The sequence below is a fragment of the Manis javanica genome, chromosome 2 (assembly GCF_040802235.1).
Source record: "Manis javanica isolate MJ-LG chromosome 2, MJ_LKY, whole genome shotgun sequence".
NCBI lineage: Eukaryota > Metazoa > Chordata > Mammalia > Pholidota > Manidae > Manis > Manis javanica.
The window spans coordinates 84,620,858-84,635,617 of NC_133157.1; the positions used below are offsets into that span (position 1 = coordinate 84,620,858).

The 14,760-nt window shown below is 46.7% G+C and overlaps 1 protein-coding gene across 12 annotated transcripts in view; it reads right to left on the minus strand.

The window, feature by feature from the left end:
- Positions 1 to 14,760, minus strand: part of FANCC (FA complementation group C) — a 319,450-nt gene that overhangs the window by 24,581 nt on the left and 280,109 nt on the right. For all 12 annotated transcript variants that reach the window (XM_036991264.2, XM_036991263.2, XM_036991262.2 and 9 more), the window contains 3 exons: positions 12,315 to 12,471; positions 3,179 to 3,231; positions 1,945 to 2,044 (listed from right to left, as the gene is read on the minus strand). In XM_036991264.2, coding sequence (XP_036847159.2) covers positions 1,945 to 2,044; positions 3,179 to 3,231; positions 12,315 to 12,471 — 310 coding nt within the window. The remainder of the gene's footprint in view (positions 1 to 1,944; positions 2,045 to 3,178; positions 3,232 to 12,314; positions 12,472 to 14,760) is intronic.

The window sequence follows — 14,760 nt, forward strand, 5'->3', positions numbered from 1 at the left end:
AAAGGCAAGAATAACAAATGTTGATGAGGATGTGGAGAAAAGGGAACCCTGCTGGTGGGAATATAGATTGGTGCAGCCACTATGGAAGAGAGCATGGATTTAACTTCCTCAGAAAATTTTAAAAAGAACTACCATATGATCCAGGAATTCTACTGCTGGGTGTTTATCTGAAGGACATGAGAAGATCTCTGCACCACATGTCCACTGCAGCATTCTTCACAACAGCCACGACAGGACAGCCTAAGAGCCCACTGATGGACGAATGGCTAATGAAAGTGTGTGTGTTAGGTACACAACAGAATATGACTAAACCTTTAAAAAAATGAAATTGTGTCATTTGCAAGAACATGGATGGGCCTCAAAGACATTATGCTACATGAGGTAAGTCAGTCAAAGACAAATATGATATGATCTCACCTTTCTGTAGAATCTTAAAGAAAAAAATAACAAGCTAATAAAGAGAACAGGTTGGTGGCTGCCAGGGCTGGGGCAGGTGAAGTGGGAGAAGGAGGCAAGATGCACATGCTTCCAGTTATAAAATAAGTCCTGGGCATATGACATATGCCTGGTGCTGCAGTTATCACACTGTACTTTGTATATTTGAAAGCTGCAGTTTTCATCACAAGAAAAAAATTTTTTATAGCTGAGGGGGTGATGGATATTAACTAGACTTATTTGGTGATTATTTTGCAATATATATAAATACTGAATCATGCTGTACACCTGAAACGAATATATGTCCATTATACCTCAGTAAAAAAAAAGGATAAAACTAAAAATACACAGAATGACTGCAACCCCAGCCAAGACCCAAGTGCTCAAGCCAGGGCTCAGGAACGAGCTGGTCCCAGAAACAGACTTAGGCCAACAGTAAAGAGAACGCTTCTGTGACCGGGTCCTCCGCCCCAACCTCGGTGTGTTTCCGGAGCCAAAGGGAGGTTTTCCACAGGTTGGTTCCTAACCAGGAACACGAAGAATGTACATGGGAGGATTAAGATATTTATAGTTATGCCTCAAAGTAAGTGTGGGGGCCAACTATGCCTTTCAGCAGCTCTCCTCCCGAATTCCACTAATAACCCCATTTTCTGCCTTCCAGCTAACCCCCCAGGGAAAGAGGGGACAGGGAAAAGACATCACAAATATTTACCATTGCCTTTCAAGCAGGAGTGTGCTAAAACCCAAGGGCTCTTGGCACAGCAGCGCCCAGGATTTTAGATGCGGTGAGCCTCTCAGGTCACACTGCAGCCAGCATCACAAGGGACGGCAGGCTGCCCTGGAAGCTGCTGAAGCGCAGGCCAGCTGAGACGTGGGGCAGAGGAGGTCCGGCAGAGAAGCTGCCTGTGTCCTGGGACTCCTCTGACTGGTTTGCAGCCCGAGGTGGCCGCTGCCCTCCTGGCCCTGCTGGGCAAGCTGCCTGCCTGCGGGGCTCATGGCTTCTTGCTTACTGACTGTACCCTGCCTGCTGGGCCCCTGCCACTCCACACTCCTCCTCTACAGTGACGCAGATCTTTCCTTCTACGCACGGTACCTCCCGGAATCAGTCCACATTTGGTCGGTAGGGGCCTGGACCTCTAATGACTAAGAACGCCGAGTACTGCTCTGTAACTAGTGGAAACTGCTTCTCAGCACATGCCGTGGACACTACAGGGTGCCCATCGCTGGGTACAACACAGGGCCTGGAAAAGCCAAAAGCCACCCCTCGGTGCAGGACAGTTCCCTGCGACAGTTGGGAAGACTTCTGGGGCACGGTGCAGGCAGGAACTACTTCAGTTCACTTTCAATTAAAACGCCTCTTCCCTATGCTGGGCCCTCATTTGGGAGCTCTCTTCATGAGCCAACAGTCTACCCAAATCAGTGAAAACAGAGAGCTTTTTTTTGATTCGTCAAATATCCTCAACAGTCTTTTTTTTCTGGGGGGAATGAAAGACGTGCAGTGTAACAAACCTGCTTGTTTTCTCTTTCCAGAGCGTCCACAAAGCACCGTGTAAACACCTGGATGGCAGCGAGCATGTCCGGGGCGCCGTCAGTGTCCAGGAGTACACACCTGAGCAACACAGAGGCGGAGCACGAGACGCCGACTGAGCCGGGGCTGCAGAAGGAAGAGGGGGACCTCTCTCTGCGTCCCAAGCTTCAGCAGCCCTTGGCCTGTTGGATTTCAGTCCTTGTGTGGAAGCAGAATCTTCCACCCGCTCTCAGTACTGCAGAGCTCCCTCTTTTGGTGGTTAAATTACTCAGCACTGCACACCCCTTCCACAGAGGCCGGAACTCTCTGTACAGCCTGACCCACAACATCAGCAGGCCTTTCACTTTTCTGAGTGGAGAAAACTGCCCGGCGTAAGTGGCCAAACCTACCCGGCAAAGTGCTGGGAGAGCCTATGCGTACCTGCTTTGGTTCCCATGCATTTTTGTGTGACTAACTTTTTTTTACGTTTAAACAAACAAGCAAAAAATCAACTCAAACTGCTAGCTTAAAATAAAAAGCTACTTTTTATCTTGACTTATTTGTGTTCATTTCACCTAAAGCTGGTAAGTGCCGGTTATTTGCTCTTGTCAGGATTCCTGGCCCTGGTGGATGCCGTCTGCCTGGAGCCTCGGCTGCTGAGCGCCAGGGGCTGGGGGTGGGGAGAGGGAGGACCCCTGGCTGCCCCAGTGCCCACGGAGGAGGTTGGAAAGCCCAGTGACTCGTGACTAAGAGGGGCCCGGTCTCCCCGACTACCAGCCATGACCCGCCTGCCTTTCCCAAGAAGCACAGACAAAAACTAGGGGAGACCACATGCGCTGACTCTGCCTTTCAAAGGAGCTTTGTTACGAAGGGCATTATTTATTTATTTTCGTGGTTTTCCTTAGCTTTAAAGCCCTTTAAGAAGATTGGTCAGCCCTCATGTGGTGAAGGGAGTAACTGCTACCCTTTGTTTTGAGCTGAGAAAAATCCTACATAAAAACTTTATGATTTAATATCTGATTCAATTGTTTTTCTACCATTATTAGAATTTTAAAAGGTTAAAAAAAGAAAGGTTATTTTGATTCTTAGGCATTGGCTTTTAAATATACACTGACATTTGGGTTTCACCAGAAAGCTCCCGGGGATACCGCGTGGTACAGGCAGATGACCACAGGACTTCCATTCATACTCGAAAACCAAGCATTTTTAGATCAATTACTAGCAGAAACCCTTTACCTGAACATCTCATCGATGACTCTGAATATGGCAGGGTGACAGGCTGCTGCAGGCTGTGGAGGGAAGATCATCAGAAAGAAATGTGTCAGAAGCAATTCAACAAAGACAACCTGCTATTATGAGGCAACAAGCAGTCCGGAGCACTGGTTTCTAGGAAACGGGCAGTTCCTTTGGATCAGACACGAGAACCACAGGAAAAAAGCGCACAGAAAAGGCCTCGAGGACAGATGTAAACAGGTTCTCTGGGGCCAGGGGTACGGCGAGCACTACTTCCTCGCAGGCTCCTGTGCGTCCCTCACCTGCTGCAGTAACCCGTATGATCCAAAGGGAGAGCCAGGGCCCGTGATGGGAGCTGAAGGACTTCCCTCCAGCCCACTGCGGAAGGCAGGGCCCGTGGTGCCGGCCTTACCTACGCGCCCATGTGTCTGACCTCCTCACGGGGCCTACAAGCGCTTAAGGTCAGGTCTGCGTCTGTGTTCTACTCCTTACTGGTAACTCAGAGTCATTACTGAGGCAAGCATGGTCTCTGGACTGGACTGGGCTCTGTCCGTGTTGTACGGATTATTACCACACTTTTTGCACTACGACGTTGGCAGCTTACGTCAGAATGAAAAGGGATTAATGAAAAAAAAAAAAGATACCATCACCTTGAATGATGAGAGTGATCATTTACTTGGTGAATATTTCTGGAACAGGCACTGATGGCTTAAATCTGCAGAAGCCAACTTACCATGGCTTGGGTGGGACTTCAGTGGGCCTGACGCAGGCACCGTATCTTTTTGGCCAGGGCTCAATGCATGAGATTAAGCCAGACGAAAGTGCCATCCATGTTCTAAAACAGGTAGTTTACAACAGCATCCGAATGTTAGAGGATTAGGCACTATGAGGAAACTGTTGAGGCATATCACACCTGATATGACTAGCTTTGTAAAACATTTTTTCATAGTCCCTTTGACAAGAGAAAAGAAAAAAGGATGTGCTTTGCCTCTCAGGTTTTCTGGACCACACTTAAGACAGAGCCCCCCTGCCCCCTGCAGACTCCCTGTGTGGGTCTGTGCTGGGCCCTGAGGTAGTTATCACCAACCATGTGCCGCCTGGCGTTCACACCCGACTGCCACTTGTTAAAATGATGGGATGACTTCCTTTTAATCACTTGGAGAGAGGATTTGTGATTCGCAAGTTAAGAATATCTGTTCTTCATGTAGTGTCACACTCTGTAATCCTTCACTGCTGTGCATTTTTACCTAAAAGAAACCAACTAACATTTTTCATAGATGAATTCATTATGTACCCAAGGAAGTAATTTGACAGAGCCTGGGTTCAACAGAAAAGAGGCAAGTTGTGTCCTGGCTTTGGTCTCAGATAAATCAGTTAATCTCCATGTTTCTTAACCTCACCGTAAATAACAGCAGTTATGGAGGTCACTGGATATATGCCAGTAAAAGTTTCTATGTATTCTTAATAGAAAAATCAAATGAGAAGGAAAATGCAAACTAAATATGTCTTAAAGAAATGTGATTCATCAAATCTGCCAGGACAGTTTTTCAAAGTCTCATATGTAAAGAGTACGCCTCTTGAATGAGTGTTTTAAGGCCAAACTAACACAGGCCCTGAGCAGGCAGACCTGCAGAGCAGAAAGCGACCAGCGGATGGTACAAGAGAACAAGTGCTTCTGCTCTGAATGGTCTAACTGCTCCATATCATCTGAATTTGATAAGAGCTGAAGATTATTCACTACTGTTACAGGTATTTCCAAATGGCAAAGAAAAGGATGATCCGAGTGTGGAAGAGGAGCTTCCGTGAAAAAAATCAAGGGGGGACAAGAACATTCCAATGCAGTTCATACAGAGAGGACAAGAGCTGGACATACTTTTCTTTCTGCAATATTTTCTAGCAGAAGAGCTCAGTCCAGTGTTTTAAATGTTTCCAGACTCTGTGGACTCGGCCTGTGCTCTGCATGCTGATGACTCTCAGATGTCTTTTTATCCACACATTTCAGGCCCTGGGTACCTCTCCAACTGCTTCCACAACCCACTTTAGCTTTTAAAACAGGTGAGATGCCATTCAAGAGAAACAATAACAAATGTTGGTGAGGTTGTGGAGAAAGGGGAACCCTCATACACTGCTAGTGGGAATGTAAATTAATTCAACCATTGTGGAAAGCAGTATGGAGGTTCCTCAAAAAGCTCAAAATAGAAATACCATTTGACCCAGGAATTCCACTTCTAGGAATTTACCCTAAAAATGCAGAAGCCCAATTTGAAAAAGATAGATGCACCCCTATGTTTATCACAGCACTATTTACAATAGTCAAGAAATGGAAGCAACCTAAGTGTTCATCAGTAGATGAATGGATAAAGAAGATGTGGTATATACACACAATGGAATATTATTCTGCCATATCATTCAGCCATAAGAAGAAAACAAATCTTACCATTTGCAATAACATGGATGGAGCTAGAGGGTATTATGTTCAGTGAAATAAGCCAGGCGAAGAAAGACAAGTACCAAATGATTTCACTCATATGTGGAGTATAAGAACAAAGAAAAAACTGAAGGAACAAAACAGCAGCAGAATCACAGAACCCAAGAATGGACTAACAGTTACCAAAGGGAAAGGGACTGGGAGGATGGGTGGGAAGGGAGGGATAAGGGGGGTGGAAAGAAAGGGGGCCTTACGATCAGCATGTATAATATGGGGGTGGGGCACGGGGAGGGCTGTGCAACACAGAGAAGACAAGTAATGATTCTATAGCATCTTACTACGCTGATGTACAGTGACTGTAATGAGGGCTGTGGGGGGACTTGGTGATAGGAGGAGCCTAGTAAACATAATGTTCCTCATGTAATTGTAGATTGATACCAAAAAAAAAATTGATCCCCCCCAAAAACAAATAACAAAAACAAACAAACAAACAAAAAACAGGTGAGATGCCAGGCCGCAGGGGAACCCAAGAAACCAGCAATGGCAGAGACCGTGATTTGGAAACAAGTTTCCCTCACCATCCAGAGCTGTGGGCAGCTCTTTCTCATCCAAAGCCTTTGCTGATGGCTTCTGAAGTGAGACTCTTTCCACCCCAAGCACATAATTGCAGGGTCAGTGAGTCCCCTCAAGGAGCCCAGAGTGCTCACAGGCTAGGCGTGTGTCCCAGTGACAGTGAATCACAAAGCAAATGTAAGCTGCTTTTCTTATCAAGGGAATCCTCCAAATAGAATTAAAGTCTTAATTTATGCTTCTTTGGAAGCTATAAATTTCCCTTTTAAATCTTTACAGCATACTTGTGAGGGAAGAGGCAAACATGTAACTCTTCTGTGTCCTGTTTTATTTGAAATATGGGACCTAAACTAACACACCACAGGCCACTTTGGTCCAGAGCTCTGGAGCCCAGGTCTGAAGCACTACAATCCAGGCAATAATCTTCCCTATAAAAATGTGGAAAGAACAGAAAACCTTTCTTTGGTTGCATCTATTGGTCTGTTTTTCTCCATCCTACCAAAATCTGTTCCTTCCCAAACTCCTAGCTACTTCATCTGGCCTAATGATTTCCATGTAGATCATTTCAAGTCTAGGGAAACTGTCACCAGGAGTCCATCCATAATGAGTTTGCCCTGCCTGCGTCCCCTCATGTACCCCAAGCCCTTTCGCCAAATGTCAGAGGATAAACCCAAGATGATGATGCAGCACTCCAGGCTCTGGCTTCCTTTCCTTATAGACCAGATCATTCTGCTGGGTGTGCGTCCCCTTCGCATCACCCACAGCCACCCAGAGACACATTCTCTATCTCCCGTCCCTTGACAGAACAGGTCAGCACAGAAGAAATGTGCACTGGCCACGTTCCTGCAGCCTGAATGCTCAGGGAGAGGGGAGGGAGGGCCAGGTGTCACTCCACACCACGGACCGCACAAAAACAAGGATGCTGGCTCTCTGTCCTCGACGTCTAATCTGTTACTTTCATCCCAGTTCAACAGTGATTACTACAAGCCACTTGCCACTTAAAAGAGGCCTGAGAACATGTAAAAACAGAATTCTCAGGAAGAAATCTTTCCTTTATTCTATCACTTTCTGATTCTGTGTGTGCATAAAAGAGAGCGTATCAGAAGAGGGAGAGAAACAGAATGCAAACCAGAAATTCTGTGATTGTAGGTAATTCACCACTAAAAGCGACTGCTTCTTACAAAAAATAAAAAGGCAATGAAGAAACAAAAATTCTCATGCCTTTTTCATTTATCACCCTTCATGGTTTTTTTTCCTAAAAAATAAACAGGGAAATTACAGGTGAGAGGTAAGAGGCTGACGCTGAGTATGCCTGGAATGGATTCTCTCTCATAGTCTATTTAATAGGGCTCAAATATTTCACTCAGAAACTGTCTTCTGTAACACAAGGCCGAGGAGAAGTACTCCGTGTAGCCTCCCTGGCAGTCGGCCATCCTGCTCCACCACAGCCGACTACCCCAGTCCCGGACAGGCCCTGGTGTTAACATGTCTCTAAATTAAAGGATGACTACAATCAGCAAAAAGTCACTTTCTTCTTTAAGAAAAAGGATGAGTTCATTTCAATAGTAAACTTTATTGAATTTAAAAACAATTTGGCTTAAAAAAAATTTACTTGTTTAAAGCCTTCACATCTATCATATAAAATAAGGCACCTTAAAAAATAAAATTTTTATTATGCTATTTTTTTCTTTTCTACTTTCAAAGTACTAAATGTAAGACTGTAAGTATCCCTTTTACATCTTAGTATCTATTTTGTTTCAAAACAAAAGGTTCAACAAATGTGAGCTTGGAAAACTTATTCCTTTCTTTGTAATCTTTACCAGATGTTGTTTATACTACAAGCAATTTTTTTCAGTGCTCCGTAATGCAATTATTGTTTAATTAGTGATAAATCTGTCATTTCTGGGCTTAGAAAAAAAACTTAACAAGCACCAAATGTACTTTTGTGTTCTCTGCAGCCTCGGAGAGCGTTAAGACAGAGGGATGCGGGCTCTGGATGCTGAACGAAATCCCCAGACTTGCAGCCCTTCTCTCGTTGCCAGGGGCCTCTGCCAGGGAGTGGGAAGGCACAGCCTCAGCTCCCTGCTGCCTCTCGCTTAGCATCTGCGAGGCCCTGGCCCCTCCAGGGCGACTACTGCCCGCTTTTTCCTCCCTGCATTCAACCCTGACGGTTGCAAAGCTCGCGTCCCCAGTAGTGAGAACAACTTGTGATCTGGGCCTTTCTGGAGACAGTGCCGGGGGATCTGCCGCCCCCCTGGGGTCAAGGCTGGAAATGCAACTACCGTTCAAGCGCACCTGCTTGTCAACCTTACGCCACGCTCCCTGTTCTGCCAGGCTGATTCATGCCTCACGTTAAAGAGCTCAAAAAAGGAATGCATACAAGACTGCTAATGAAGACTCAGGAAGAGAAAATCCTAGAACATTATTAAGAAGTTATTCAAGCACAGAAAACTAACATCATCCATGATGTGCAGTTAATTCATCAGTATAATTTTTAATTGAAAGTGAATTGTGTTTGGAATTTTGTGCAAAAGGAAGTTTCTTTCTTTTGAAGAGGCTACGACTGCTATCTGAAGAATGGAGACAAGAACGAACGCATCCCATCTCACGTCAGGGAAGTCAAGGGGGGTGCTGAAGCGTCTTTTTTTCACTCTTAAGCTCTCCTCACTAGATCAACAGCTCATTTCCCCCCCACCTTTACTGAGGTATACTTGACAAGATGAAGAACTATTTTAATTGAGCTAAGAAGACTTTCAGGTAGGAGAGAATATGAGGAGTATTTTCTGATTTAAAATCTGAGCAAACAAAAACGAAAACCAAGCTGGCCTCTTGTCCCCTCTCCGTCCTCTGTTTCCTGCTCCTTTGCGGGCAGATCTGCCCCTGAACACCAGAGAGCAGTTCCTCTGGACCCAGCTGCAGACGCAGGTGGCATGTGAGGTCAGCCAGTGAAGGAGCAAATGGGAGGGCGTAGGAACTAGGGGACATCCTGGCCCTGGCATGCAGCAGGGCAGCTAAGTACAGTGCTACCTACCACCCAGCCAGTACTTTTCATCCAAATGTGGAATGTAAACAATAGCTTTCTGGGTTGCACAAGTAGAACTGTAACTGGAGAGCACAACACTTATGATTCAGGGCGGGCCTAGAAACCAAGTGTCAAAAAGCTGCATAATCAGCAAATGGCTTCCACCGCCTCTGGTGACATTTGTTTTTAAGGTAGGTCTGAATATCTGGGTTATGGCTGTACTGCTCTGTCAAGGGAAACACAGACCATCTTTTTTGAAATGTGTCTGCTTCCATAGTAAATGACACACTGAGGTTAATACCACAATTTACTTAGGAGCCTCCAGATGCTGAGGGGGCCTTGGGCCAGGGGACAGTCCAGACTGCGGGAGCCACAGGGTGAATCTCACAGGTGAAAAAGCATTTTTGAAAACTTAGTTTTATTTTAGAGGTAAAAAACATATATATACACACACACACATATATGTAGGTATACATGTGTGTTGTGTATGTATGTGTATGTGTGTATATATTATAAATGCATATATATATAAATGCATTTATAATTGAGGTGATATTAGATTAGCATCTTATTATTTAGTCTTAAGGGAAAATACCAGGCCTCTGAGTCTCTGAGAGGTCAAAGAACATTTGGGGAGATCATTTCACTTCATACAACCTATACCACAATTTTATCTTTTGTTTTAGCAACATCTTAGTAACTATAGAGTTTCCAGAGCTAATTCTGGCTAGTCCCAAGAGACGGAAATATAATTAACAGTGCTCCATATAAAATACAAGTTACGCAGACCATCACACTTTAATTATTGTCAGAATCCAGCTCTAATGTAATAGGCATCAAGTTTCTTCTGGAGGAAAACACAGCAGCCCCATGCTGTCTGAGGCTCCAAGATCTCTGATGCTTCTGTGCGGCCCTGTTGTGGCGCTGGGACAGTGGCCATGATAAATGGGTCAGATGATGCAGTTAGCGAGAAGGCTCTTCAGGTTACCCTCCTAATCACTCAGGCATGCCACAGGCTCTTTCCAGCCTGCTCGGTTTTCTGGCACCACAGGCCCAGGATGCCCGAGCAGAAAAGCCCATGCCAGTCAGGGGCCTCCGGCTCTGAGCCATAATTACTTCCTTGAATCGTAAGGCACAGAGAGGTCACATCCTGCCAGTGCCACAGGAAATGAGACCAAATGACACCTGCTTGGATTCCCTTTTAACCATAATGGAAACTCTAAATCTCCATGCATATGATCCTGATAGACAGTTTTTAAATCAACTGACTTTGATGCTGTTTGCCCAGGGAGGTTACTGTAAACCACAGGGGCGCCTGAAGGTCACACAACGTGGTGCTTGGGGAGCACCCGCTTCTATCCCTCACACGAGCAGGGCCCTGAGCTCACCCAAGGCTGCTCAGGTCTGAGGCTGCAGTTATAAAGAACACGGGAGAGGCTCATAGGAGAGTGGTGAGCACCAGTGAAAGGCTGCAGAATCAAACCAAATGAGAAAAGCCAGCGGGACTGGGATTTCATTCCAGGGAGCAGACTGGAAAAGCCTTAACGAGGACCTTGGAAACAAGGGAAGAGCTCAGTCACTGTATTTTACCACTGAAAAGGGACTATAGAAAATTAAAGTACAGTATTATATTTAAGTTAGAAATAAAGAGATTTGATAAAGGTAATGCTTGGAGTGGGCTGCCAGTGGTAGTGGGGGGTGTTAAAAGCCTTTGTTTATTTTAAGTTTTACTGTCATTATTTTTTTATAAGCTGCAGTCTAATTTCTCACCTTAATGTGCAGTCCTTTTGAGTAGGAGGTCAAATGTAATTTTCCTAAAAAAAAACCCTCTTTGTGCTCTCTCAGTGTTCACACCTGTCTTCCTTCCTCCTTTTTCCTATCAAACATTCCAAACTTCTGCACCAGCTGGGGTCAGTTTGCGCCACCTAACGTGGAGGTGAAAGTACGATGGCTCCTGGCGACAGGGGCACTATTGAGTCAGCTGGGAGGCCCCAGAACAGGAAAGCAGAGAGGAGGCTGTGAAGTGGGGGAGAGGCACGTGGGACAGTGACCACTCACGTGAGCTGGTGGGGGATCTGGACCCACACCGAGAAATGACGTATGAAGAAGGCAGCTGGTGTCATTAGATTCCCTTACAGCCTCCAGTGCAAAAGAGAAAGAAAGAAAACAGGAGGTTCCAACTGAATTAAACCAACAGAAGCTGTTGGGCAGGTGGGGGCTGTGTGGACTCAGCCTCACAGTGTCACACCTCCCAAGGCTCAGCTCAGCAGGAAGGCTGGACACTCTCTTCTGTCCAGTTTCCAAGACACCAACTTAGGAGCCGACAGTCCATCACCTCTCTCTGAGTTAATTTTCTCCATCTGTACAACAGGGAGAAACTCTCTGTACCTTGTCTCCCCCAGGTCATGAAAGCTAATGAGAAAACAAGTGAGAGCCACTGAGGTTCCTGTAAGACAGACGCCCAGGGCGTGTGCGCCTCCTGTAGTTTCTGAGTTGTTTACTCAGGGTGCATGAGTCTGTATTCCCAGTCTTACAAAAATGCACATAAATTCCACAGAGCGCCTCCCACAAAGGAAAAACATCCCGACTGGTTGGTTTCTGAGCACTGCCTGTGAGCCCTGCAGGCCTGACACTGGAGCAGACAACACGGCCACATCGGCCCTTGGAGCCCCAAAGACAAGGGGTGGTGGCAGGTGGGGAGGGGTGGTTCGAGGCAGGTGGCCTTACTCCAGAAGAAAGCTTGCAGAATTCTTAGTTGTTTTAACCATTTTTCTCGGGTTTTGTTTTATTCCCCCTCATTCATACGATCCTCATTTTTCAAAACTTACTTTACATGTGTAAATAAATATTATTTTTGAAAGTCTGCCTTACTATCAATTCTTTGGGTGTAATACAAAGAGTGCAATAATCAGGTAAATCTCAGCTCTCTCCCTGTTTATGATGCGTGCTCCAAGCAGGCAGAAAAGCCACCACATGAGGTGAGTTTTAAAATCAAATGTCAATACACAATTATTTTAAGAGGTGTCAATTGCTCTCTTGTGTCCCCTCTCTTTTGTTTGATTGAAGAGATGGAAGAATTGAAGGATTTTTCCCTTGTCAAAACAAATACCAGCACGTACCAGCAGTGACTCTTTCACCAGGCATTCCATCCTCCTCAGAAAATTTCTCTCATTGGAGATCAGCTTTTCAAAAAGGTGCAGCACTGCCTTCTCGAGGCTGGGAAGGTGCCGGAGCCAGAGGCAGACAACAGCTGATGTGGGCAGAGAAATCTTCTTCCTTTCAGCAGGAAATAACCAAAATTTTAAATAGTCAAAAGTGGGTTATTGAAGAAAGACCACGTGAGTTAGGATGCAGTGACAAATTCTCCTCATCGTGGCCATGCTAGAAGCTAATATTTATAATATCCGTGAACATTTACCAAGAATCCAGTTGCAAAAGAGTGTTGAAAATATGCTTCCACTTCAACTCAAGTTAAGAAATTAGAGAAATACTCAAAGAAAAACAGGATAAACACATCCTTAACAAAATGGACAAGGATTAAACATATTACCAAAAATGATAAACACACAGAGATGGAAGAGTGGTAAAATGAGATGGAAAAAGGCCTTGAAATATCCAAGTAAATGCAGTCCCTGATTTAAGAAATTGTTATGTTTGAAAGTGCATCCCCGTGCTGTACGGTATGGGGTCAGCCCTGTGTCTGTGCCGGGGGGTCACTCAGCCCCTAACCCTCAGTGCAGCACCTGCGGAGGGACACCCAGGGCTGTCGGGGGATGGAAGGCAGGGACGCACATACAGTGATGAGCGCGGCTCTTGGCACCCATTTAGTAACTGTATTTGTAAATCTGTTTGAGTTAAGATATTAAAAATATTTCCCTGCAGTAATCACTTCGTATGTGGTATTATGGCCTGGTTGACCCACATGGTGATACTCACAGACCCCAACACTCGTGCAACTACAGGAAAGGTACCCGCAGGCCCCTCCCGTGTCCAGTCTGTGCACTAAAGACTTGACAGCTTCTTTGCGGGGAGCAGGATGGGACATGGGTCTGACCCTGAGCCACCGTGGTGGCTCTGGGGCAGCAGCGGCTGTCCCCAGGGGGCCCTCCCTACGGATGCTGGGCCGGTCCTGGTCTGGGGGACTCATTCTCCCCACGCTGCTCTCCAAGTCCTCCTGCCCTTCCACCTGCAGCATCACGGACACCAGTGCTTCCAGGCTCTGCCGACGACGTTTACTGCTTTTAATATGAGAAGCAAAGCTGGGGCAATGAGGGATCCCCGTTACCCACCCCTTCAGCATCTTTCCCTTCACCAGCACTTCTGGGATGTTTCTCAGCAGGAGCTAGCAGAAAGCCTAGGAACGGGCACAGGGCAGGAAATAAATGGGTGGGAGACACAGGGCACCAATTTCCAGTGGCTTCTCCTTCTCTTCCCCTCAGGAAAGCTGCTATAGACCTTGTGGATTGACTCAAGCCAGACTAAACAAAGCCGAGGAGCTGGGGGACTGTCGCCGGAGGAGGCAGCTGGGCAGGGGAGGGAGACAGAGAGACAGCCCTGACCTGATCTCACATTCTCACCCTGAGCTTCAGCTCTTCTGAGAAGTCTTGCAGGACCCCTTCCCCATGCTCCAGCCTGGCAAAGAACTTGTCATGGTGCCTCACCCCACCACCTGGCATGTCTGGGGGTCACACAGCAGGCATTCTCTGCTGGGGCACCACTATGGTGGGAGCTGGTGCTCCTCCCTCCTAGAAGATGACCAACCACTTCCCATGTGGCACCCATGTGCCAGGCGCAGGCCAGACATTTGGGAACAAAACAAACCTGCTCTGAACCCTTCGCAGTCCAGGGCCCAGTGGGACAGACACACACACGTGTGCACACTCCCCCCACCACACAGAACCCTCCCCCACATACACAAAGCATGCCCACCCTGAACCATGGTAAGGGCAGTGAGGGAAAGGACAGGCCGAGGTAAAGGATAGTAACAGGGGCCCGATTTAGATGGGTGGCTGGGGACCGCCTCTGCAGCTGAGTAGAGATGGGCTGGGCAAGGAGTAACAGGAAGAGCATTCCAGGGGAGGGAACAGCAGTTGTATTGGCCTTGAAACAGAAGGAGCAAGGTCAGCAGAGAGAAGCCCCAGAGAGCAAAGAAGAGCCGGCTTGCGGCGAGGCTGTGTGGTACCACAGGCAGGTGCGGGCTGGGGAGTCTATTCTGTGTGGTTATTCTGGATGTGCCAGGACATGGTGGGCACTTCTAAGATCACTGGGCCTGCAACCTGGAGAGCTGAGTACGGGAAGGCCAGGAGTCTGGGATGGTAGTGCAGGAGTAAGAAGCTGGCAGGTGTCTAGCAGTAATACCAAGGGAAACAGCAAACCAGACAAGAGGTGGTGCGGGTGAGGTAGGAATCGAGGCTGTGGCAGGTTTCTTAATGAGCTGGAAGGAGAGACTATTTCCTCAGGTGGAAAGAAGGGAAGATAAGCAGATCTGTGAAGGATTTGCTAAGTGCTTAGTCTGGGGTGCACACATTTGGAATGTCTGAGGCAGAGCTGTGAAACAGGGCCTTG